The sequence below is a fragment of the Lissotriton helveticus genome, chromosome 5_1, assembly GCF_964261635.1.
Source record: "Lissotriton helveticus chromosome 5_1, aLisHel1.1, whole genome shotgun sequence".
NCBI classification, from domain to species: Eukaryota; Metazoa; Chordata; class Amphibia; order Caudata; family Salamandridae; genus Lissotriton; species Lissotriton helveticus.
In genome coordinates, this window is record NC_136065.1 from 1,087,014,925 (window position 1) to 1,087,036,942 (window position 22,018).

Genomic DNA, 22,018 nt, shown 5'->3' on the forward strand with positions numbered 1-22,018 from the left:
AGAACAAGCAGTGCCGGTCAGAAAATGCTATTACCTCCAAGAAGCAATTGTAGACAGCCCAGTGGTGAAGCGATATATTCAGGAATCCCTCATAGCAGTAGAAGAATCAAAATTTGAAAAAAAAAGTCAGACGGGAGCGCAGTGTCCCAAAATGGCGGCCGCTCGCGTCATAGAGAAGAGAGGAATTACCGTGGAGGATTAGAAACACCACCGCTGCATAAAAACATCCGGAAACAGCATCCTCATGTTCTCTGGATGTTCCGCCGTAGCTGCAGCCGTTTCAGGTCTGAGATGGACAGGGAAAACAGCTCTCACGGCATCCGCAGAGTAGGTCCATAGCGGAGCTCACGGAGAAGCCGTCCTCACCCGTCGGCACGCAAGCCACGCCCCCCCTTGTTCCTGCCTTTTAATCAAGCACAAGCAAAGAGAGAGTGAGAAGTAAAGGGCGATGAGGTGAGATGGGGAGGTGTAGGTCAAGTGAAGGACGTAGGCACAGTGTAATTAGAAGTTTTCCCCCCATGGCCTTATTGTACTTCCTGACTTATATTATCGTGGTCTAAACAGTGTCGTCTCAGTGCGTAGATGGCTTGGCTTTCCTCAGTGCACATCACCAGTAAAACCTTCTCTACACTGCTGCCCCATCACGAAAAATCTCCTCTCAAACAGAGCCATACCTACACGGGTGTCGTATCGCCAACAAAGTTACTACCCAGGCCTCTTGCTCTTTATGTGTTAGATTCCCACTTCCCTTCCAAACTACAGCTCTCCTGTTAGTGGCAACCTTTCTTTTCTTCCTAAGTCTCCAGCAGTTCGTTTGTTCCTTTTGTTAGTGAAGTGTTTTAGCAGCAGATCGCTTTCGACCCATTCATTCAAGAAACACAAATCCAGAGCTGTCATTTATCGCCTCCAGGGGAACTTTATTGATTAAACTATTTGGGCTCGTTTTGCTGTCAAACCCATTAGGAGTTTTAGATCAGACCCATGCAGTACATGTGTTGCTTCAGTTTGTTTAAGTTAGCAGAAAGTTTCTCTTGAAATCCATTCTTTCTTTTTCCTTCCCCTATTGCTCATCAGGTTTACAGTTTTTCGCCTTCGGTTTCTCTTTTCTTGGCTCAGACAGTGTCAATGTAGTAACATAAGGGCTTGATGCGACCACAAAAAGGTAATTCAAAACGTCCTAAAGGTATATTGCAACTCAAAATTGCCTTACCGCCTCAAAAAGTACACCTTACAACGGATTGAGATTCTGGAGTGGAGGGTGGTAGGGGGGAAGGAGTGGAATCCATGCACAAAGTAGAAGGTGTATCTGAAGAACAGATTCCACCCTGAGCACCTGAATGCTGCACATGGGTGGAAGCATGCAGGGGTAATGGGGAATGCCATGCTCCCACCGATGTTATGCACAGGATGCTACTTTTCTAAATGCAGGATTCAGCTAATTTCACAGAATGGTCATTTTTGCGTTGCAAAGGATTTGTGTATTTTCTCAGCCAAAAAATGAAGGTCGAGTCACAAATCAGTTGGTGTGCAAAAACCCAGCCCAACCCTTTGTACATTGGACCCATAGTGCATTTGTCAACCCACGTATTCCTTTTGATATTATGTTTTTTAAACCATTTTAGTGGCATACATGTGGAAGACTTAGATCTTGTTATGCAATATAAGGGATTGTTGTATACTCATCTGTGTCATGTGCCTTGTGTTTCAGAGAATACGAGTCCTACATGCACCGCTGCAAGTGATACTCGTTGGTGGTTTGTAAGTGTAACTTTCTTTACAGTCTTTCAGCACTAGAGACTAGTTACTTTAGATGTACTAATCAAAGTCAGGTAACACTGCAGTAAACTGGCTGTGTTTATTTTAAAACGTCTTTCTCTTTGCTAAAAGTGGTGAGGAATTACTCCTCTTAGACTAATTATTAAACATACAGTAATTGGAAAACAACCCGTGCTGTTTACTCATAAAGGTCAAAATCTCTACCTCCTATATTTCAACTGCGATGTTTTGCAACAAAATGATGACCATATACATCTCGAGGTAATTAACCGCCCGTGAGCTTAAATCTCAAGCAATCATAGGCATCTTGCATATACATCACACCCGTTCATCTGTTTAGACTTATTGTAATCCTAGACACATGCTCCTTCACTTCTTTTAACTGGATAAATGTGCACTCCTTCCCTGAAAGATAAGCTTTGAATTTTGGGGGAACCTCCTGTGCCACAGATCTATCAGTAACTTCCTTAGCACCTGTAATTCCCCTCCCTGCCCCTCTGCTTGAAATGGGGAGGAACAGGGAGTTACACAAAATTTCTGAAAATAAAATCTTACAGTACTTATATTTGAACTTCTGGGAAGTTGTACATTAAAGATTCCTCATGCTGCACATTGTTCATGGTACGGTGCTATTTTGCGCATTTATGAGAATTTGACTACGCCTGTGTCTTGTTTCACATGTTGTGCTAAAGGTTTTCAGGTCAATTTGCAGGCCTTCGCTACAGCACCTGTTAGCATTCCCATGGTCCTTATGCTTGCAATGCTCATTGCTTTTCAGGTCTCTTTACTGTGTTTTCCATAGGGAGCATGGAGCCAGAAGCCCTCTGCTGCAGTTCCTAATTTTTCATGGCGAGGCAGCACCTGGTCTGTTGCTTGCTCCACTCACATCTACTAGAGTATCTTTGACACAGCAGTTGTCACCGACTATTCTCATTCTAAAAGCCCATAGTGAGTTCTTTTTACTATCCAATTTTGTATGCAGTGCTTCCAGAGACCGTAACCGTCTTCTCTATATTGGGAGCCCTGACATATGAATTTCTGTAGATCTCTTCCCTGTCTGTTAGCTGGCGTACTTGAGTGGCATGGCAGTCACAAAATATTTCTGATGGAAACGTCTTCTTGCAGAAATAGATTCCTCGGCTCTTGAATATCCTCCAGGTCCAGACTGGATATGGAACCAGCCGATCTCTACCCCTACCAGATGGTGTCATGCAGCTTCACCCACCCAGAATGCGATGCCACCAGGACATAACTAGGACTGGGGCTGTGGCGTCACACCCTGTTTTGTAAGCCTCATTGACCTTGGAACGGAGCTCTTTGTTGTGTTTCATTGATGAAATTCCACAGCGATCAACAGCAACTAGGAGGTCAATGTCTCAACTTAGATTTGAACCCTACTGCAGATGCAGTAAAAAAAATCACATTGTCACTACATATAGTGTCTTGGATTTGACTATGATCCCTTGAACTGCAGTTGTACTTTGATATACCCAAATGCCACTAGGGAGTTGGAGGTCAAGCTATTTTTAGCCGAGCCTCTTAGATATACACACAAAAGTGGTCCCATTCTCCAAATAAGTCTCAATACAGGAACAATGATGCAGAAGCCACAAAACACTGACTAATCCATCACTAGAAGAAGGAGAGGAAACATTTCTTCTCCCAGAGCCATTCAAAGACTCAACACTTTAATACATGCACTGCTTTCACCTTCGAAAATGGCTGGTGATAGTGGCAAAAGAGACAGTTTGTAGCTATTTGATGATGCCCCTCTGGAAGAACACCTCAAAGCCAGCCTAAAGGTTCACCAGGAATTAGAAACGTTTCTGTTCCGATTCCGATGTCCGACTGAGACTATGGACACACAAAGGACAATGATGTGAATGAAGGATGAGCACCTCCTTGTTACACAGTAGCTGTTTTTTTCCCTGACATATCCCAAAGGGGAACATCTTTACCACTCATCCACCCACCCCCTTTTAGAAGAAAGTTGTTCCTTCAACTTAGTGGGTCACAAAGCAGCTGAAGCGCTAGAAATACCTATACCCAGTGCTGAAATAAAGTCAGTATGTTGACTGAAATCCTATAGCCACCTTCCGCAGTTTCAGAACACCTATGTCCTTTCAGCGGGGCACTTTTCTGACTATCTGAAAAAAAGAAACTAGTCAGACCCGGTAGAGATGAAACCTTGACCAGAGTTTGGTGGTTCAATTCCATCTGCCAAATTGAACGTTGATGCTTTTCCTATAGCTCCCCTAGACCGTGAGTCCAAAAGATTTCACTCTGTGGGCAGTCTTTGCATCAAGAAGGCTGACCTTATGCACAGCCAACAACATATGTCTTCTGGGCTATTACATCTCCCCCTTGTGGGAAATGCCATAAATGATGGTAATATGCCCCCCTGAACACACGAAGAAACCATTTTAAGACTTGATCAACGACTCCCTGGATGTCTCACAAACAAATCTTGAGTTGAGACCTGGGATCCGCCAACACTATGGCCCAGTCCATGGTCGCAGCAGTATTTTGGCTATCATTCTTGGATGCATTCTACGGGCTTCTAGAGAGATGTAACTTGAATGGACACGCCTTTCAGTGGCTAGTAGCTTTTCAGGAACTCCTCCCTAGAAGTTTTCAAAAACAGTTGTGGTGCACCATGCTCACTGTGACTGGCCTCCCTGATGCTACAGTTACTCCTGACCACAACTGTCACGTCATCAGCACCCGTCCAAGTTGAATCAGAAACCACAATATATGTACGACTCATTTTGTGACTTTGGTACATCTAGGGGATACCAGCAACAGCAGCAGTCCACTCCCTGCTGAATCTTTTGATGGATCTGCTGCCTCAAAACCTTTTTGATTTACTCCATCTGCAGCACAGGTATCTGGTGGAGGTGTGATTTCCAATTTCTCCACCAGCTGAGGGAACATAACATCAGACCGCGTGGTCTTCCCACTTATCGCAAGATCTACGTTTTCCACCAGGATGTCTTCCCTGGTACCTCGATCTGGGAGGCAGAGCTTATTGCCGTGCCGAGCAAAGGGGCTGAGAAAGTGGCACCCTTGCAGAAAAGGGCTAAATGATATTGCCCCCTTTAATTCTGGGTCCCCAAGAAGGACAGAGACTTGAGGCCATCCTGGAACTCCGTTCCCTGAGCCTGTTTATGTGGCAGGACAAGTTGGCCTGACAAATTCAGTGTAAGTATTTATCAAGGCGCTGGCAGAGGTGGCGGCTTCCATGTATATCTTTACTCGGCTGACTGGTAAAACTGGGTCAGTTACACTGGTTACATAACATCTTCAGAGAACTATAACTCTCCTGCAGAATTTAGCCTTTAACGGCAACACCTAGAGATCTCACAGGCACGCTGCCTCTGCTTGACGCTCAGTGGGTGACTACTGCTCCTGGAAGCAGAAGCAAGTTTTGTTTCCCAGCATACTTGATGCCCATCCAGCTGTGGGCACACAGCCTCTCACAAGCTGTTCCACTGCTCCTGTGTCGCTACAGATGGACAAAAAAATCAGACCGCACATGTTCCCTGATTAGCTTCAATCACCTTTTCTCATGGGAGCGGGTAACATTTATTTTGGCATTTTTTTGTCTCTGTGGCACATACAAAACTGCACTTTTCTCCCTTCATCAGGCAATCACAGAAAGGAATACTGCTGTCTGGGGTGGTTGTTGATAGAAATTGTTAGACTGCTCGAAAATTGTCTTATGCTTCTTAAATGCTCATTTTTTCTCTGTTTGCAGCTTGATCTTCATGGTGCCAGTTGCCTGTTCACTGTTCCCCCAAAGATGGTAGTAGACTTTTGTTTTCCTTTTTCATTTATTTTATCATTAATGTAAGACGCAGTCTGTCCTAAAATGAGCATGTTTTACAGAGAGAAGCCTTCTGGCTGTCGTAGCGATTACTAGAGTTAAACAGTTAATACAACATTAGTCCAAATTAATGCCCAGGTTTCACCACCTACATAATTAGCGTGGAGAGCTTCTGTGATGCTCTTAATGTTGCTTCTACGTTTTTCTAATTTAAAATGATGTGTATGGCTCATCTGTAGAGCTATAAACGTATGGCTTTCATTCACAATTTGTGTAAGACCCCTCATTTCAGCTTTGATTACTGGTGGGGTGTATAGTTTCTAATGGAGCCAAGTCTTCCATACCTGCTTTTTCTGTCAGTGAAGCAACATGTCTTCTGGGCATTTCAACTCACTGTCTTTGGGTTTTGTTAAAACAGCTGTGATTGGTTACAGCTTAGAATGTGCCTCTGTCAAGCATGTATTAAACTTGTGGTTATTGTGGTGGTAAATGGCAGATTTTGTTTAAGGGATACCTTTATTGTGAAAGAACCCGCCATTTTTCTTCAGGAAAATCTCTGGTACAGAATGTATTGAAGATCTCTTTCCTAAATGAGTTTGGGAAAAACATTGATTGATGTGGGAAGCCTTGAAATGAACGCAACCAAAGAAACACCCTCCACTATAGCTACAGTCTGAAAAGACACCCGCCCTTTGACGTATCATCCACATTTTTAGGTTTCGCCTGGCGTTGCAACTGCGTAGCAGTTGCTCCGCCCACGGCGAAATCTCATGTTCCTACATTTGGCTTTGGTTCCGCCTCTGTCTCCCATTGGCTAGCTCCATAAATGGAGGCTAGCCATTGGGAGACAGAGGCTGTCAATCACGCTTTCTCGTGAAAACGCGATTCGGGGGCGTTTCTCTGTGTTTTTTTAAGTCCCGCCCCTTTGTCCTGGGCCACGCTGTGATTGGCTGCCGGCCCGGGACACCCCCATGACGTCATTCCCGGGCCGCGCTGTGATTGGCTGCCGGCCCGGGACCTGACTTGTTAATACATCTTATTCAAAATGGTTGTGGTTTGTTCTCTTTTTGCCTTCGTGTTAACTGCTTTATGTATCATTGACTTGCATGGTCTACTATTTTAAATTCTTACACAGCTGACTGCGGCCACATTCGTGGTGCTAGCCATCTGCTGTAGGTAGGGTCCGCCTTGTGTGTCCGTATGTCTACTTATGTTTGTGCTTATGTACTGTTGAACTTGAACTGTAGAGGAGGGCTATAACTGAACAGGAACAAAGTATTACCTAATAGGGATTGGGCATGTAAAATGGGCCCGGCTCCTTTGCACCCAGGTATGTCTCTCCACAGTCGATATCCGCGGCTTGCGCTTTGGTGGTAATTGTTAGTGTGGTATGAGGCACATGCATGGGCCTCTTTAGCTTCCTGCAGGGACCTGTGCTAATGCTTTGCATTTTGATATTCAAAAATCTTTCATGCACACTGCTGATCATTTTTTGTTGTTGTTGGAAGTTACTGTGGAAAAAATTGACCCCCACCGTAACATAAACTGTGAGCTGCTGACAATGGTTACTGAGCAACCAGTTGGAAGCAAAGGTCTCGTCATGAAGCCAAAGCTTGGCAAATGTCTGCTGCACGCTGTCTTTCATATTGCGGCCACACACTGTGCATCACACAATTAGGCTCTTCCTGTTGTCCAACGCTCTCTTTAATAATTTTGCGCATGCTGCTGTCAGCGGCATCTACGGTGCATTTTCTGGTAGTAGATATTTGCTTACCGAGTTCTATTAAGCACTGAGGTTTTTTCACCGCCGATCTCAAGTGAGTCGTTCCCACGCTTCATTCTCAACCCATGTGGCGTTAACCAACAGGATGAGTTTCTAGACGTTTCTAATTTGTGTGCTGCTTTGTTTACCACAGGCTTCTCTTTGCTCAACTGAACGATATGCCAGTCATATTTATCTATGCAGATTAGATTTTTTTCTCCATTATTTGACTTTAAAATGCCAGTGTATTCTATACCGTGGAGATACACTTAATATTGTGTATTTAATGTCAACATTGTTACCAAGTATGAAGATAAGAAACAGTGCTGTTTGTTGAATTAATAATGCAACGTCTACGAGTCGAGTGGTGCAACTAAACACTATAGTTAAAAGACATTAAATGGATGCCGAGGGGTGGCGATTATCTGTTTAAGTGCTACAGAGTCTCCACATGTGTAGACCTAGTCTGTCAAGGCTCCCTTAGGTAGACATGGTGGGATTGTGGTGGAGCAAGAGGAGTGCAAGCTGTTAGGAGACAAGGGCTTAAAAGATGGAGTAGCAAGTCAAGTGTTTTGTATTCAGGTGCATTCCTTGCTTAGCTTTGTCTTGCAAGTACTGTGAAACCATGCTGCGCCTGTAATGTGTAAGGGTTTTGTATGTGAGAGCATGCTTTACTTAGCTTTTTCTCGTGAGTAACCTGAAACTGTGTGACACTGCTAATTCATGAACAAGCGCATACTTTGCTCTGCTTTTCATTGCAAACAACTCAACACAAGTCACACACTAATGTTTGCTTATCTGCAGAAAGAACAGACAACATGATCCGCAATACTTTTATATTTCAGTCCAACCAAATGAGTGCATTTTTATAAATGCACTCTTCAATGATTGTTTGTCATTTTTATGACACAAGCGAACACAATGATACAACATTAAGACACACATCGGTTAAAACGTTCCAAAGCGGAAATGTGATATAAATTGTGTTTGCACTTTGAGAAAGCTCAGTAACATTGTTTCTACACAGTGAGAGTTTGGCAATTGCTGCCACGGTTCGAAACAGTACACCCTGGAACATGCGCATTGACTGTCAATAAAATAACTTTCAATAAACAAGCATTTGCAATGCAACAGGTCTCGCATTTACATGAGTTTGAGCTAATGGCATTGTAAATGACAATGTCTTTTATTTATGTTTTGTTTTTTGAAACGTAAATAAAACTCTTTGTCATTTACAATGCCAATAGCTTAAACTCGCGTAAATGCGAAACCTATTGCATTGCAAATGCTTGTTTAAAGTGGTGTGTGATGTAAGATCTCTACTAGTACAGGTCAAAGTGTTCCATCACTGCCACGTGGACACATGAAATAAAGACCACATCTTTAAAGTGATTGACTCAAGTCTCCCCCCCCCCCCCATTACTTATTTAAAAAAAAAATACTACATGTCTAGTGAGAATAATGCATTGCGTCCTTGTTGTGCAGACATCATGTGATCTGGGTCATGAGTTATTTCAGATTCTCTGTGTGCCATTGTTCCTGTTGCAGTCTCCAACTGTTCTGAAGTGTTTATGTGCTAAGTTTTGGTTTGTGAGGTTCCTCGCTGTTATATTTGGGCAGGGGTGAAACTAAGGCAGGCAGCCACATTTGCGAGTCCATGTGACTGCCGGAGCACTGACCACCAAAATTACTTTTTTTAATTGCTTTGTTTCTTAGTGTCGCTATAAAAGTTTACTCCAACGCTTTATCAAGGGGGCCAATTATAGTTACTTAAAGTGTGAGAATTGGGGAGACATTTGTATAAACATTCATTGATTCTTTCCTGTCTTTTAGTTCTTTGGCCGTGAATAACCTGGAACCCCAGCTCAGGGACTCCATTTTAGCCCAACATGGAGACAAAGTTCGCTATGTCTATTTCAACAAGGGACTGTAAGGCGCTGCCTGTGACACCTGCCAGTCGAAGACTCCCAGGCACCGGAGTAGGACAACGAGTGACAGCCCGCAGTGCTGTCAGCAGCAGTCTTTCATTCCGAGAGCCTGCGAAACTAGGTCAACCTCTTGTAAGCCCCGCCTTAAACCGCCACATTCAGCAACTTCTCATATACCTCACACAATGTTACACAAACCTGGCTTGTTGGGGGCGGTGTTCTTCTCTGTCTCCTTCAGAAACATTTGACTTCCGGAAACCATGAAGTGTTCAGAGCACTGCTGGAGCAGTCAGCCCTGCCAAAGACACCGGAACTGAAAATCCAGATTCACCCTCTGTGCAGTGCTTTTTCCTGAAAAGAGACCACAGATCCAGCGCCAAGAGGCAGTATCTTTAGTGGAATGTGCTTTTCAGTGTCACCAATATGCTTCAACCGCCGATCATTTAAAAGAGATGTTTTACTTTTTATGAACCGCTTTGCTGCCACTTTTAATGTTGTGTTGCTCGAGCAGTCACACGTACAGGGTACTATTTGCATAATGTTATTGTTTTAGCGACTGGCACCCCAGTCCTTATTGTTACAAATACAGGAATCTCTTCTTAAGAATACACTGCTCTGCTAGGAGGCAGCCGCTTTATCAGGCGATGGATGCATTTTTATTTAGAAACTTTTTCTGTCGGAGAGGTTTTTGTCTTTTAAATTGGACCTGCGGTCTTAACCTCAAAGACCAGCCAGATTGGAAAGTGTTACAAAGTCATTGTGTTACTTTCACTGATTTTCGCTTGGTATTGCACTTCTCTACCGCCTCCCTGAAGGTGTTCCTTCTGCAATGTCGGCTGATCGCAGCTGCTGCACTTCATTCCAGCTTTCAATTCAAGGTTTGTACCATGCAAGGATTTTTACTGGTTACCACAAACTGAATAAACACAATCTTGCTGAATGAGATTCTGAAACTGAGTCACTAATTGAATAAACTATATTTAACAGTAACCGTACCATAAACACTTGCAGAGCCTTAAAACTGTTGAGTAAAAGTAACTTTGGCATAAAACAGTCACTGACTGCCGACATTCTGCTCACTGATGTACCCAAGCCTCTGCAGTGCTCCCAGTGGTGTTCAAGGGCTGTCAGTCTCCACTCTCAAGCCTTGCTCGGGTCACCCCATAAACCCTAGCTTGCATCTGTCGCTTTGCAGGGTTAGACACAAAATGTTTAGTAGGCTACTTCTCTGCCAGAAGAAAACTGACCAGTCTTGCCTCGTATCACCCTACTGACCTGTTCCCTCCAAGCGAGTCCAGCCAGCATCGTACATCCCAGAGGCCCTGGGAGTGCTGTGTAAAAATGGAGTGGCTTTCTCCAGCCTTCCATAGCCCTCTTTTTCCTGCTTTTACTCCAATTTTAGGTCAGGCTGTGTGTAAGTCCTTCTATGTACCACTGAGGAGGGAAGCTCCCCTGTCTCTGACCTAGCTTGACATCCTTGCCACAGGTATGAATACGTTTGCCACCATCCTAAATTGAGAATGAATAGGGAGCAAGAAATGTGATGGCACAGACATTATTAGATCATAAAGTTGATAGATTGCAGGGTAGTGAATGCATATGCGCTAGAAGTAGGGGTTGGGGCGGGGGGCGCGGCAGCACTCCCAAAATAACCATGCTGGAGTTCCAATGGCTAATGGGCAAAAAAAATGGCTTTATATGTTGTTTTTATCTTGTCAAATTTGCTGTACTGTTAAAGACAAAAGTCACATGTCAGGAGATGTCTTCTGATGAGTTGCTGCTTACTCTTTTACCATGGAGATTGGTATTTACTGTTCTTTCTCCTATTGCAAAGTGAGAGGATTTTGTAAAGTGAACAATGTGGCAATCTTGCAATGGTACCGGGAGTGTGGAAGTGAAGGCAGCAGAATGTTGGGTTATTTTCTGACACTCAACAAAATGTAAATGCTTGTAAATGAACGGCACACATAGTTAAACATATATCAGCAGGTAGGAAAGCACAAAGTTAGTGCTTTTTTGTAATTCTAAAATGGGATAGAAACAAAGCTTTTAATAGGATCATAACAAATCGAGACACTACTTGGTGATGTGCTGAGGCTTGATTTCTTGTTGAAGCCCGATTTACACACGTTGTTTGTGTGCTATATAGTTTTATCTATGTTTGTGCAAAGTTAGTGACCATTTTAATGGAAAATGCGTTGTCTGTAAGTAACGATGAGCTACCAGACCAGGCTTTAGTAATATATTTGTGACTGTGTGCTTCAAAATTCACCATCAGCTACCTTCTACACCCTTACAGCGCTCATGCTGAATGAGCACAGCTCATTTGCTACGCTTGTTCTGTGTGTGATGCTTGGATTTTTCACAGTCAATATGAGTTCAGTGATGTAATATTGACCCCCCCTGTGGTGCAGCACCCCCATACTGAAAATTGTTTCTGCACCACTGAGTTTATGGGTGCTAAGCAAGGGGGAAGGGCAGCGACCTAGTGTTTTACCTACTGGAACATACAGGTTCCAGAAATAAGTAAAGAACCGCTCGCAAACTACTTCAAATAACATACAAATAATGTTTTCAGAATCATTCATGTCAAAAGTCGGTGCTTTACTGCCTTCTACTAGCCCCTTTCAGGTGAACTTCCATTGTGTTAAAATTCCAATTAAAACTTAAAGCCAACATATATTTTTTCATACAGATAGGTAGCTCCCAGAACTTCATCAGGGCTTTCTTATAATGTACACGTTCTAAAAGAAGGTTAAGTAGTTGGAAAACAAGGAACATCAGTAGGTGTATATGTAAGTGTAAAGCAAAGTAGCTTAAAGTGAAACAGAAGTGGAAGAGTAAAACATGTTGCCCACAAGTAGCTCAAGCCAGATGTGTAGTCAGACTTGTGGTTTGGCTGCGTTTTACTCTTCCACATTGGTTTATCTTTAACCTACTTCACTTGCATATAGACTTACTTAATCCTCCTAAATTCGTTTCATCATTTCTCTCAGACATATAACCTTATATCCAGATGGAAACTGCAAGAAATTAGGCTATTGTTGAGGATAATGGAAGCCCCATCAGACAACTACCACAAAGCTTATCAGGGTGAACCAAAAAAGTCACTAAATTAGCCTGTGTTTAGACTGGCACAAAAGCAGTCAGGTTTAACTTAGAGCCAATGTGTAAAGTATTTGTGCAGAAATCAAACATTAATAAGGTGAAAACACAGCACAATAAAAATACCACACCAATGAAGAAAAATAGAGTACAATTTCATAAATAAAATGAAACCAGAATGGCAAAAATCCAAGCAGTAGAATTGACTTGCAGTTTTACAATTTTAACTAAATATAGTGCTTTAAAGTACGAAGCGCCACTAGCTGTCATCTGTTCATGCTAGACCTGGGAAATGTCACAAGTTCAGGCCAGCTGCGATGGAGGGCAGGTCCAATACAGTGTCCTGGTTAGTCCCGCTGGAAGAGTTACCTTCTCAAAGTTTGGCGCAAAGAGTTCTGTTTGAGATGGAGGAGACTGCGAGGAGCAGAAAGAGCCTCACAGATGGTTGTCACTGTACAGCGAAAAGCAAACTGGGTGGTACAGGCTGCCAATGTTGTAGTGCGTAGAATGTGTTGGTCATCGTGGACGAATGATGCCGGACCTTTGTGTTGTCATTCCCCGCGGGCTGTCATTGCTATAACGCAAAGGGCAGATCTCACATTGCATTGGTGGTTGGCACGGGCAGCAAAGTCTCGGCGCAAAGGGGCCCATTAGGGATCGCGAAGTGCGGAAATTTCAGGATTTCGCCTTTTCTTCTTGGGAGGAGTTCAGACAAATTCCAGCCAAGAGTTAATGACCTGGAGAGCACCTCTGAGGGATCAGTAACTCACTCTTGCAGAGGCCAGCAGGGCTCAGAGGCAGGTCCAGTTGTAGCAGCTCAGCTGAGCAGTTGGAGGGAGGCCTCTGGATCTTGCTTTGCCCCTGTAGCTCAAACAGGAGGTCAGCCAACTGACCCTTGGAGTCACTCAGGTGAGCTTGGGGTGACAGTAAGCAGGTCCAATCTCAGACAGCAAGCCGTACTCAAGCAGTAGGGACATCTTTCTGAAAGTATATATAACCGAGTACCCTAGCTGGAATTATTCAACAAGCATTTTAAATTCTAGGACAAGTAAATGAATTGTCTTGACCTGTGAATTTATTTCCAATTATTTGGTTTTATATGCAAGTTTTTAAAACCCACACTTAAATATGTCCGTTAGACCACATTCAGGTAAGCATATTATTGCTTTGGGTCGAGTTTGTGCTATATGAAAACTGCAAAAAAGCAGCGTGAAGCGGGTAGCGTAGCATTCTGAAGTGCAGTCGCGAACAGAACCTCCACTCTAAGTTAAGTTCACCCACAGGAACAAGAGGTGTAGGGATTGATCTTAGCAAACTAATGAGGCACCACAACATGTAGCACTACAGATGATATTGGTCAACATGCGGGTGCTCAATGCCGTTATGTTTCAGAAGCACTGAATGAATTGAGGAAACTTGAAGTCTTTCAGGATCTAGGTTTAAGTGATAAAGATGATGAGGGAGGATGAGCGTAGACCCTGGAGTTGACAAAACCAGATTGAAGGGCAAAATAACTTAAATGAAGTATTTACTCTTGAAACAGTGGCAGCAAAGAGCACACTGCATTCAAGCAGTGCAAGAAGAAATGTAAATGTAGCACTGCGATGATACAGAAAAGGACTTGAAATTACACCTTTTAAATGTCCATATAGTCATCTTACAGGTTTCCTGTATGAAACTTCTGGAATATTTGTATGCTTTCTGGCCTCAGAGACAGAGGGTCTTTTTTATCAGCCTTCGGTCAGCATATCTCTATTGCAGATCCACACTTGTGCAGTGGGTTTCTACCACAGATTATGCAATAGGTAATTAACTCGGGTCTCCACATTTCCCAAGTCAGGGGAGAATGGACCATTATCAGATTTAATACAGAGATCGGCATAACCACACTTTAAAATTGCACCTTAGTCGGGCGGATGTCTGGAAGATTGCCGGCAAGGGATGTCGACAACTATAGAGATGAAGCTAACAGGAGAGTCTCACATTTACACCCTCAGAAGCAGGTGTAGTAGCAATAGGTGGCCACACTAGAGCTGCCATTGACGAGAGAATTCCCTAGCCCGTAGGTAGTTAGAGTCGTAAAATATTTACTGGAGTGGTGTACTCCAAAATTAGAACCCTCAAGGAACTGGATACTGGTGAACAGACACCCTCCCCGTATAAAGCTGCAGCCAAGCCAAGCCTGTCTTTCCGCCCACCTTCCTTACATTCCAATCATGGGTCAGGACATGAACCACGCTTGGGTTAGTAGAAATGAGGTTGGCTTCCAGATATGGCGGGAGCATGATAAAACTAGAGCAGCAATCCAGCATTCACTTATGAACACGCCAGAACCAAACTCTAAACAAGTGAATGTAAAGGAGCGGTTGAGCTCACTTTATAATGACTTGATATAGTGCATTTGTGCAGTTCGCGTGCCAAGGAAGAACTTCCTGCTCTTTCCAAAAGCAAAGACCGCTCTCCTCCCAGAATGCATCGCCCTCGCTCTCATCACATATTAATAGCAGGCATTCGAGGAACTGGAAGATACTCTGGGAAGTCCTAGGTTGAATCGCCTCGGCCACTTTCCTTCATTTAAGACATTCCGGGAGGAGGAAAGGTCACACATGCCTTGATCTAATGTAATCAGTTTGAATATGACGCATTTGCATATGGTTTTTATTAACTACTGTGTAAAGGTTTATGCATACACACACTATTCATTTACAAGCGAATATGACTTCACACTACTTCAATATTATATATTAATATTTCTAGCAAGTAATTGAAGAAGTGTATTTATTTTAGTAACGAGCAGCACAGCACCATTACACACCCCTGCTGCTTCCATCAGCAGCTGCGCCAACTCCACTCTAGAATGTTGCTAGATTAGAATCGGGACAGTTCTAAAAGGGGGCAGAGCTGGAAGGGGGCAGATTGCAGAAAGATCCTGGGATGGACTATACACATTAATACACTCCTCTCTCTGTATGGAACTTCGAATGCAATATATCAGGCATACTAATTATTGTAATTATTCGTAGTTACAGATTAGCAATAATTACTATGCAGCTTATTCTCGGAAAACGGTGGAACTGGGTGGTAACCAGATCCAAAGGAATATTTCCCTCCATTTCCACTGGAGACTTCGTGACCGTTGCCTAGTCGTTCGTTGTTCTATATTTGACCATTTCACAACCTAATAATATATTTCTTACTCATGCAATTTCCATGGCTTCAGGAAACGTGGACAATGTATCATAGTAAGACACCGATTTCTTTACACAAACCAGCTCTACCACACTCCATTTTGTAACCTTTACACCTCTCAAATTTTTTTTTTTATGGGTTTGCTCTTTCCCTACTGTTCCTTCGGTCACTCGTGCACACGTTGCCCATCCACTGCTACACACTTATTGCCACTTAAAAAGCTCGACAACGAGCAAGCTCGCCTCTATTCAGCTCACTTGGAATCAAAAATAAGAAGGGACATGACCCTGTGCATCCCCTTCCTATCTGCAATGCGGAATGCAATGTATCATGGGTTTTTTAACAGTACTAGCAGTTTCGAACTATTGGTCACTCACCGACGCCCGCAAAAACAACAATTGATGGACAGAATGCAGAACAGTGTCATACATTCACCGCAGTACAGAGATCTGGGCCTAAATCCGTAGGTTTTTTGCTCACCATGCCATTCCAGTTTGTACCCAGCCATATGCAAATCAGTCTTGACCCTGCGCCCAATGGGAGCAGTCCATCCCAAACTACCAGGCCAGGTCCTCCTTGGACTAGAAACAAGCATCCTAGGACCGGTATCGGGCTTTCAGCCCTCCTCAGCCAGGATAGCTTGGCTCCAGTGACATGGAGAGCACGGGACCCACTTCTGGGCTTACCCTGTCCCACTCGGGGTCACAAATGCAAAAAGAACAATTGATGGACAGAATGCCGAACAATGTCATACATTCACCCCTGTACAGAGATCTGGGCCTAAATCCATCGTTTATTTGCTCACCATGCCATTCCAGTTTGGACCCAGCCATATGCGAATCCTTTAGGATAACGTGACTCCAGTGGCATGGAGAGCACGGGACCCATACTTGTTTCCGGTTCAGGGAGGACCTGGCTTGGCAGTTCGGGCTGGACTGTTCCCATGAGGCACAGGGTCAAGACTGATTTGCATATAGCTGTGTCTGAACTGGGGTGGCGAAGTGAGCTAAAGAACGATGATGGGTTCAACCCAGATCTGCAACTTACGGACGCCTGACATGAAGTAGTAACTAATTGGCAAACTGGAAGCAGTCCACATGCAGCAGCTTGCAACTTGTGAATCATGGATGGTGGCCTCACAAGGAGAAAACGGTGGTAGAAGGGACCTCTGCATGCTCCACCTCATTTCTTTACCTGGCCGTAAACATTTTTACTCAAAGCAACCTTGTGCCTTTAAGGGGCGGTGTGCTCTAATGTTTAGCCTTTAGTTTTCCAAAGAACCAAACTTTCTGCATATGTGTAAGGATGGTGTGACAGAAAAAGGTGATGGTTATGGGCCCAATTCACAAGAGTAATCTGAGACAAAATCCTAACTTTACGACTTTCAGTATTCACAAAGGGCATTTAGGAGTCGTAAAGTTAGGATTTTGTCTCAATTAAACCTAAGTTTTGCTCTTAAGTTAAACTTAAGACAAACTTAAGTTTAACTGAGACAAAATCCTAACTTTACGACTTGCGACATTCACAAAGGGCATTTAGGAGTAGTAAAGTTAGGATTTTGTCTCAGTTAAACTTAAGGACACTGCCAGGGTCCTGTAACCAGTCTAACTTGGTTTCTTCGATTAACGTGTACCTCCTCTGCAGAGCAGGCAGAGATTTTGCTTCAGTAGATTTTTTCCACTTCATTTATTGACAATGGGTTTCTCAAACTGGAGCACCCAAAACATGAGCACTATGTTGCATGAAGACCTGGCAGCCATCAGCTTTTGAGAGTAGTAGCTCACAGACAAAGACAAAGGGGCCTCCTTGGATGGGTCCATATGCACAATAAAGGATATCACTGCCCATAAATTCCCACAATCTATTGATCCAAAAGGTGGTGCTCAGGAAGACACTATTGGCCAGCCTCATGGACGTCAATTCACCAAAATGCCTGGGGTAGCAGAAGTGACTTCAAATGCCCTTTGACTTTGGCTTACACATACATGTTTACTCATACAAACATATTCACCTACACATGTATTCACACATACACTGCCTACACATTCATGCACACACAGACACTCCCTACACACACACACACATATTCACACATGCTCACACTCTCTCACATAAACACACTCAAAACTGCAAGCACGCACACAACATACAGACATTTAAAAGCATTTTTTTACTTACTTCAGCTGCCAGGGAAAGTAATATTCTAGCTATTTGTACTCTTATTAAACTAATATCGAATAATGTAGTATTATTCGCTATAAGTATAATAATAAAGCATTTGCAATGCAATAGGTCTCGCATTTTTGAAAGTTTGAGCTATTGGAGTTGCATTATTATTTGGGAAACCAATAGGTTAAACTTTCAGAAATGCGAGACCTATTGCATTGCAAATGCTTGAATAATCTTGATCTTACCGCCAGGATCCCATGAAGTTCTTTAGCAGTTCAGTGGCCTGTAGAAAAGGGCCTAAATGTCCCCCCTCCAGATAATGACATGTATGGGCGCTGCATTTGCCCTGACAGGAGGTGGTGTGCTAGCGAGAAAACAAGAGATGGCCAGCCAAAATAATCAATTAGTGATGTCCGCTGGGAGGGAATCAAGCACCGGAAGAAGGGACAAATTCACAATATTAACCAACCACAGTAAAGGAAATTTAAAAAGCATCCCAACTAACCAACCAAAAGCAGTGGGCGTGTCCAAAGTCCCTGATAGCCCATATATCGAATACAGTATGATTTGCAGAGCAGCGCATGTGCTGCCCAGACTCAACCTAGAAAATTGACAAAAAATAGGGCGAGTGAAGCCCCCACCAATGTCCATAAGGATAAGCTGCTTCTCTTCCGGGCACAGATTTTGCCACTGCTGATGCTACGGGTCACAAGGAGCATGCCAGGGATCGCAGCAGCGACCGTTGGTGACCCCTAAATGACGTCCATGGCAAGCCTCTGATAAAAATGTCACTGCTGCATAACTAAAGAGCCCTGTCTCCATCCTTCTGGTATGCTTTCATAGTGATATGTTAACAGGACCCAGTAGATCGTCCCTGTCCCTGAGGCAAGCACAGAAATGCTTGAGCGTGTCTATGGAAAGTGACATACCTGTCAGAGGCTGTCTAACATTTTGGTTTATTGTTACCATTGATACTATTTTAGACAATGGTGTATAAGCAACTAATATTTTGTAATGGTAACAGAAAGGTGAAGCTCAAGTATTGTCAAGCCAACTGGTCTGTTTCTGTAACTAGGCAAACCAACTTAACCTGTATTTGAGCACTATGCCTTTTTAATACATATTCACTAGATATTAAACCTTCCAGCAATTGCGCACAGGCCATTTATCCCCGACCTGTGAAAGCACAGATAGGGAAAAGTGCATTTTGCACACACGTACATTCAACAGGAGGATTTGCACAAATTGATTCACACACACTCATATTGACCAATGGAAATGTTACACTGGAAGACAACAGTCACAGAGAGATGCACTGAAGAAGGGTTCTGTCACTGAGGCCCTCTTGTCACTTTAGGCAGTCTTAACCTAATGCGGGTCTTCCAGAGGGGTAGGAGCAACATGGCCAGGAGGAGTAGAGATTCATGTGCCCACTTCTCACTTTGGGGTGGAAATGTAAGACTAGCAGCACCATATTAGGGTCCCAAAAGAGCTGTACAAATTGATATTGCTCCCATGTCCTCAGTGGCTGTGAGGTTGTGAGCCTGTTGACGTCGGCATGGCACTCTCACAATGCCCGCGAGGCTGCTGAGACCCACTGGGTGCGATGGAGGGCCAAGGCTTGAGTCCTGAACACTGCACAAAGGGTAGTGGATTTAAGTCTGCTTTAAACATCTTTGGGCTGTTTATGTGCACATGAACTAACTTGATAGCTCTACAAGTTGGCACACGAACTATAGACGGCACATTTCGACGCCACAGAGCTGTTGTTGCTGTTGTGCGTTTCCGCGCTGTGCTATGTGCAGCTCATGCACTAACTTGGAGAGTTTCAGAATTAATGTATACCTTGTAGACAGCACCACTTGTTTGGGTAAGGGGAGCACCGCTCTGTTTTGCACTTGCGCACACATTCATGATACACCCTTTGAGAACACAAGCACAGCATCTGCACACACTCGCCGGCCCTCCTCCTGCCTGCCCGTCCCATTTGTGAATCCGACCTGTGGCCTCAGAATATATAAAGGTCACATTTGCACGAGGCACTTTAACGCTCAGAATTGTGTCTTCAGATACTTGTGATCTTGCCCATATAAAAATCCTGTTTTTGTTGTGCAGTTTTAATCAATTTATCAAGAAAAACCTCTGAAAATCTGTATGTACTGCAATCTGATAATAAATGTCCAGAGGCAAATACATGCCATGTTCAACGCTTCTAAAATAGAGAAGGTGTAACAGATAGATGTTTTATATACACAGTGTTGGGATTGAAGAATTTAAGTAACGTATTTATTTGATTAATAAGGATTTAAATCATAAAACGAATTGGGAATACTTAGGGTTTGAGATAAACTTGCTCTCACTGAATTATGGGGACTAATCAGAAATAGTTCTTCTTTGATTGGCCTGTATATATTAATTTTGGGACATCACATTTCTGATTGGCCTTGAGGAAAATGTTTATATCGCTTGACCTTTTTAAGGTCAAAGTCGCCTTAGGGCAACCACACACATTTACTCTTATATATGGTAACTGAGGCCTCCTTCAAAGAGATGGCAAACACGTCACATGAAGTGACCTCCGGAGACCGAAACCTTCCTTGGCGGAGCCTTACAACTTTGAAATTGCCCTCCTGGTACTGGCAGATGACATTTGCATCCTGCTAATCAGAGTGAGTGGTGCTACTTTGGTACTGATAAATGAAAGTGAAACATTTCATACTTTTTCCCACTGTACTCTTTTGCATCATTTCACTTAGTTGGAATCAGTGAGAAGGTCCTTCCTTGGCTTGACTTTCCACTTTCCGCGACACCGGAACTCAATTTGTCTTTCTTCCCCTATCTGTTATCTCTGAGGCCTGTTATTTGCAATGCCCCTTGTGTTCATCTCATAATCCTAGACTTTTTATCATTTAATTGATCACTTAGCTGCCCCGATGTGCTGTTTTGGTTGTCCCTCAGGTCATACGTGGACGATGCTTGGATTATTGTCTATTAATTCGAAAATTCCTCTAGCATCTCCGATTGCTTCCTTGTGCGTCTCTCTGTGGTAGCAGTCGATGAAGACAAACTTGCTAAAATTGAATAGATATAAGATTGACCTTCAGTAGTTCTCATTCTCTACAAACTCCACTTTGGTGACTTTCGGAAATTGGGAACTACTCGTACGCCCATGGACTCAGCAAAAGAAAAAAAAACTGGGTGTCATGTTTGACTCTTCTCTCACCTTTACTAAGCAGATCAACTCTTTTCCATCACCTTGCTTTTTCAACCTGTGAATGCTTTATGGTATTGTTCTGCTTTTGCCTTTGGAAAGCTGCAAATCCGTAGTTCAAGCTGCTACTCTCACATATAGAGTACGGAAAGTATTTGCTTCAACTGATACAACTTGTCCAAAATCTCATGGCGAGGTTTCTTCTTGGACTGCCTTCTTGCTGCTCATTTCCAGTCGCCTCAAAGCAGTGCACTGACTCCAGGGGACAGAGATGTATTTGAAATTCTTTGTATTTGTCACCAGCCACTTCAAAATGTTAGCCTTCTCTTTCTGCGCACCAGGATTACTCACTTTGCTCCAAGACATTCTCTGCATTTGTTGGAGACTTACCAAATCCATATCACTCACATCAGACTAATGCACCTGTGAGGGCGCGCCTTTTCTTAGCTACTCCATGCATCTCCATTCTAAATCCAACCACCTCTATTTTCGAAAAAAGCTGGAAAATCTGACATTTTGGCTGATCCTTTTTTTTCATATCGGTGTCCACTCCACCTGGCATTCTCAGTTTCTTTTAGCGCTAGGACACCGGGATTGGGTGTAGCCATTTTTTTTTCTTTCTTCTTGCAGGTGACTATAACTTGACACTGTCCAATCATAAATCGTGAACAGGAGAAGAAGAGATCCCTCCCCTTTTGAGTAGGTGAAATATTGGAATGGGAAAGCATGTGGTGTATAATTTCCTTTCTTTTTGGTTGCCTCATTGTGAACATGCTAAGGACAACTCACATGGATAAATATATACTCATGGTGAAGTATAGCAAATTTACACTTCCATGTGTTGAAATATAACGTATCAGTGTATTTGCAATGAATAACATTTTTTTCCTATGAGGAAATATTTTCACTATGGAAAATCTTTTTACCTTCATCCACACCAATGTTTTGGTATTACCATGCCCCGAAAATGGATTTACTGTGGTACATTTTTAGGAAATTTGTTACCCATGAAATAGTAAATGTACACAACAAATGGATTAATATTGTTGAGT

At 43.2% G+C, this 22,018-nt stretch overlaps 1 protein-coding gene across 3 annotated transcripts in view; it reads left to right on the forward strand.

Annotated features, from left to right (window-relative positions):
• Window positions 1-10,237, forward strand: part of SFXN2 (sideroflexin 2) — a 182,481-nt gene extending 172,244 nt beyond the window's left edge. For all 3 annotated transcript variants that reach the window (XM_078643664.1, XM_078643665.1, XM_078643663.1), the window contains 3 exons: window positions 1,709-1,758; window positions 5,534-5,581; window positions 9,198-10,237. In XM_078643664.1, the coding sequence (XP_078499790.1) occupies window positions 1,709-1,758; window positions 5,534-5,581; window positions 9,198-9,297 (198 nt within the window). In that variant the 3' untranslated portion in view covers window positions 9,298-10,237. The remainder of the gene's footprint in view (window positions 1-1,708; window positions 1,759-5,533; window positions 5,582-9,197) is intronic.
• The last annotated feature ends 11,781 nt before the right edge of the window (window positions 10,238-22,018 follow it).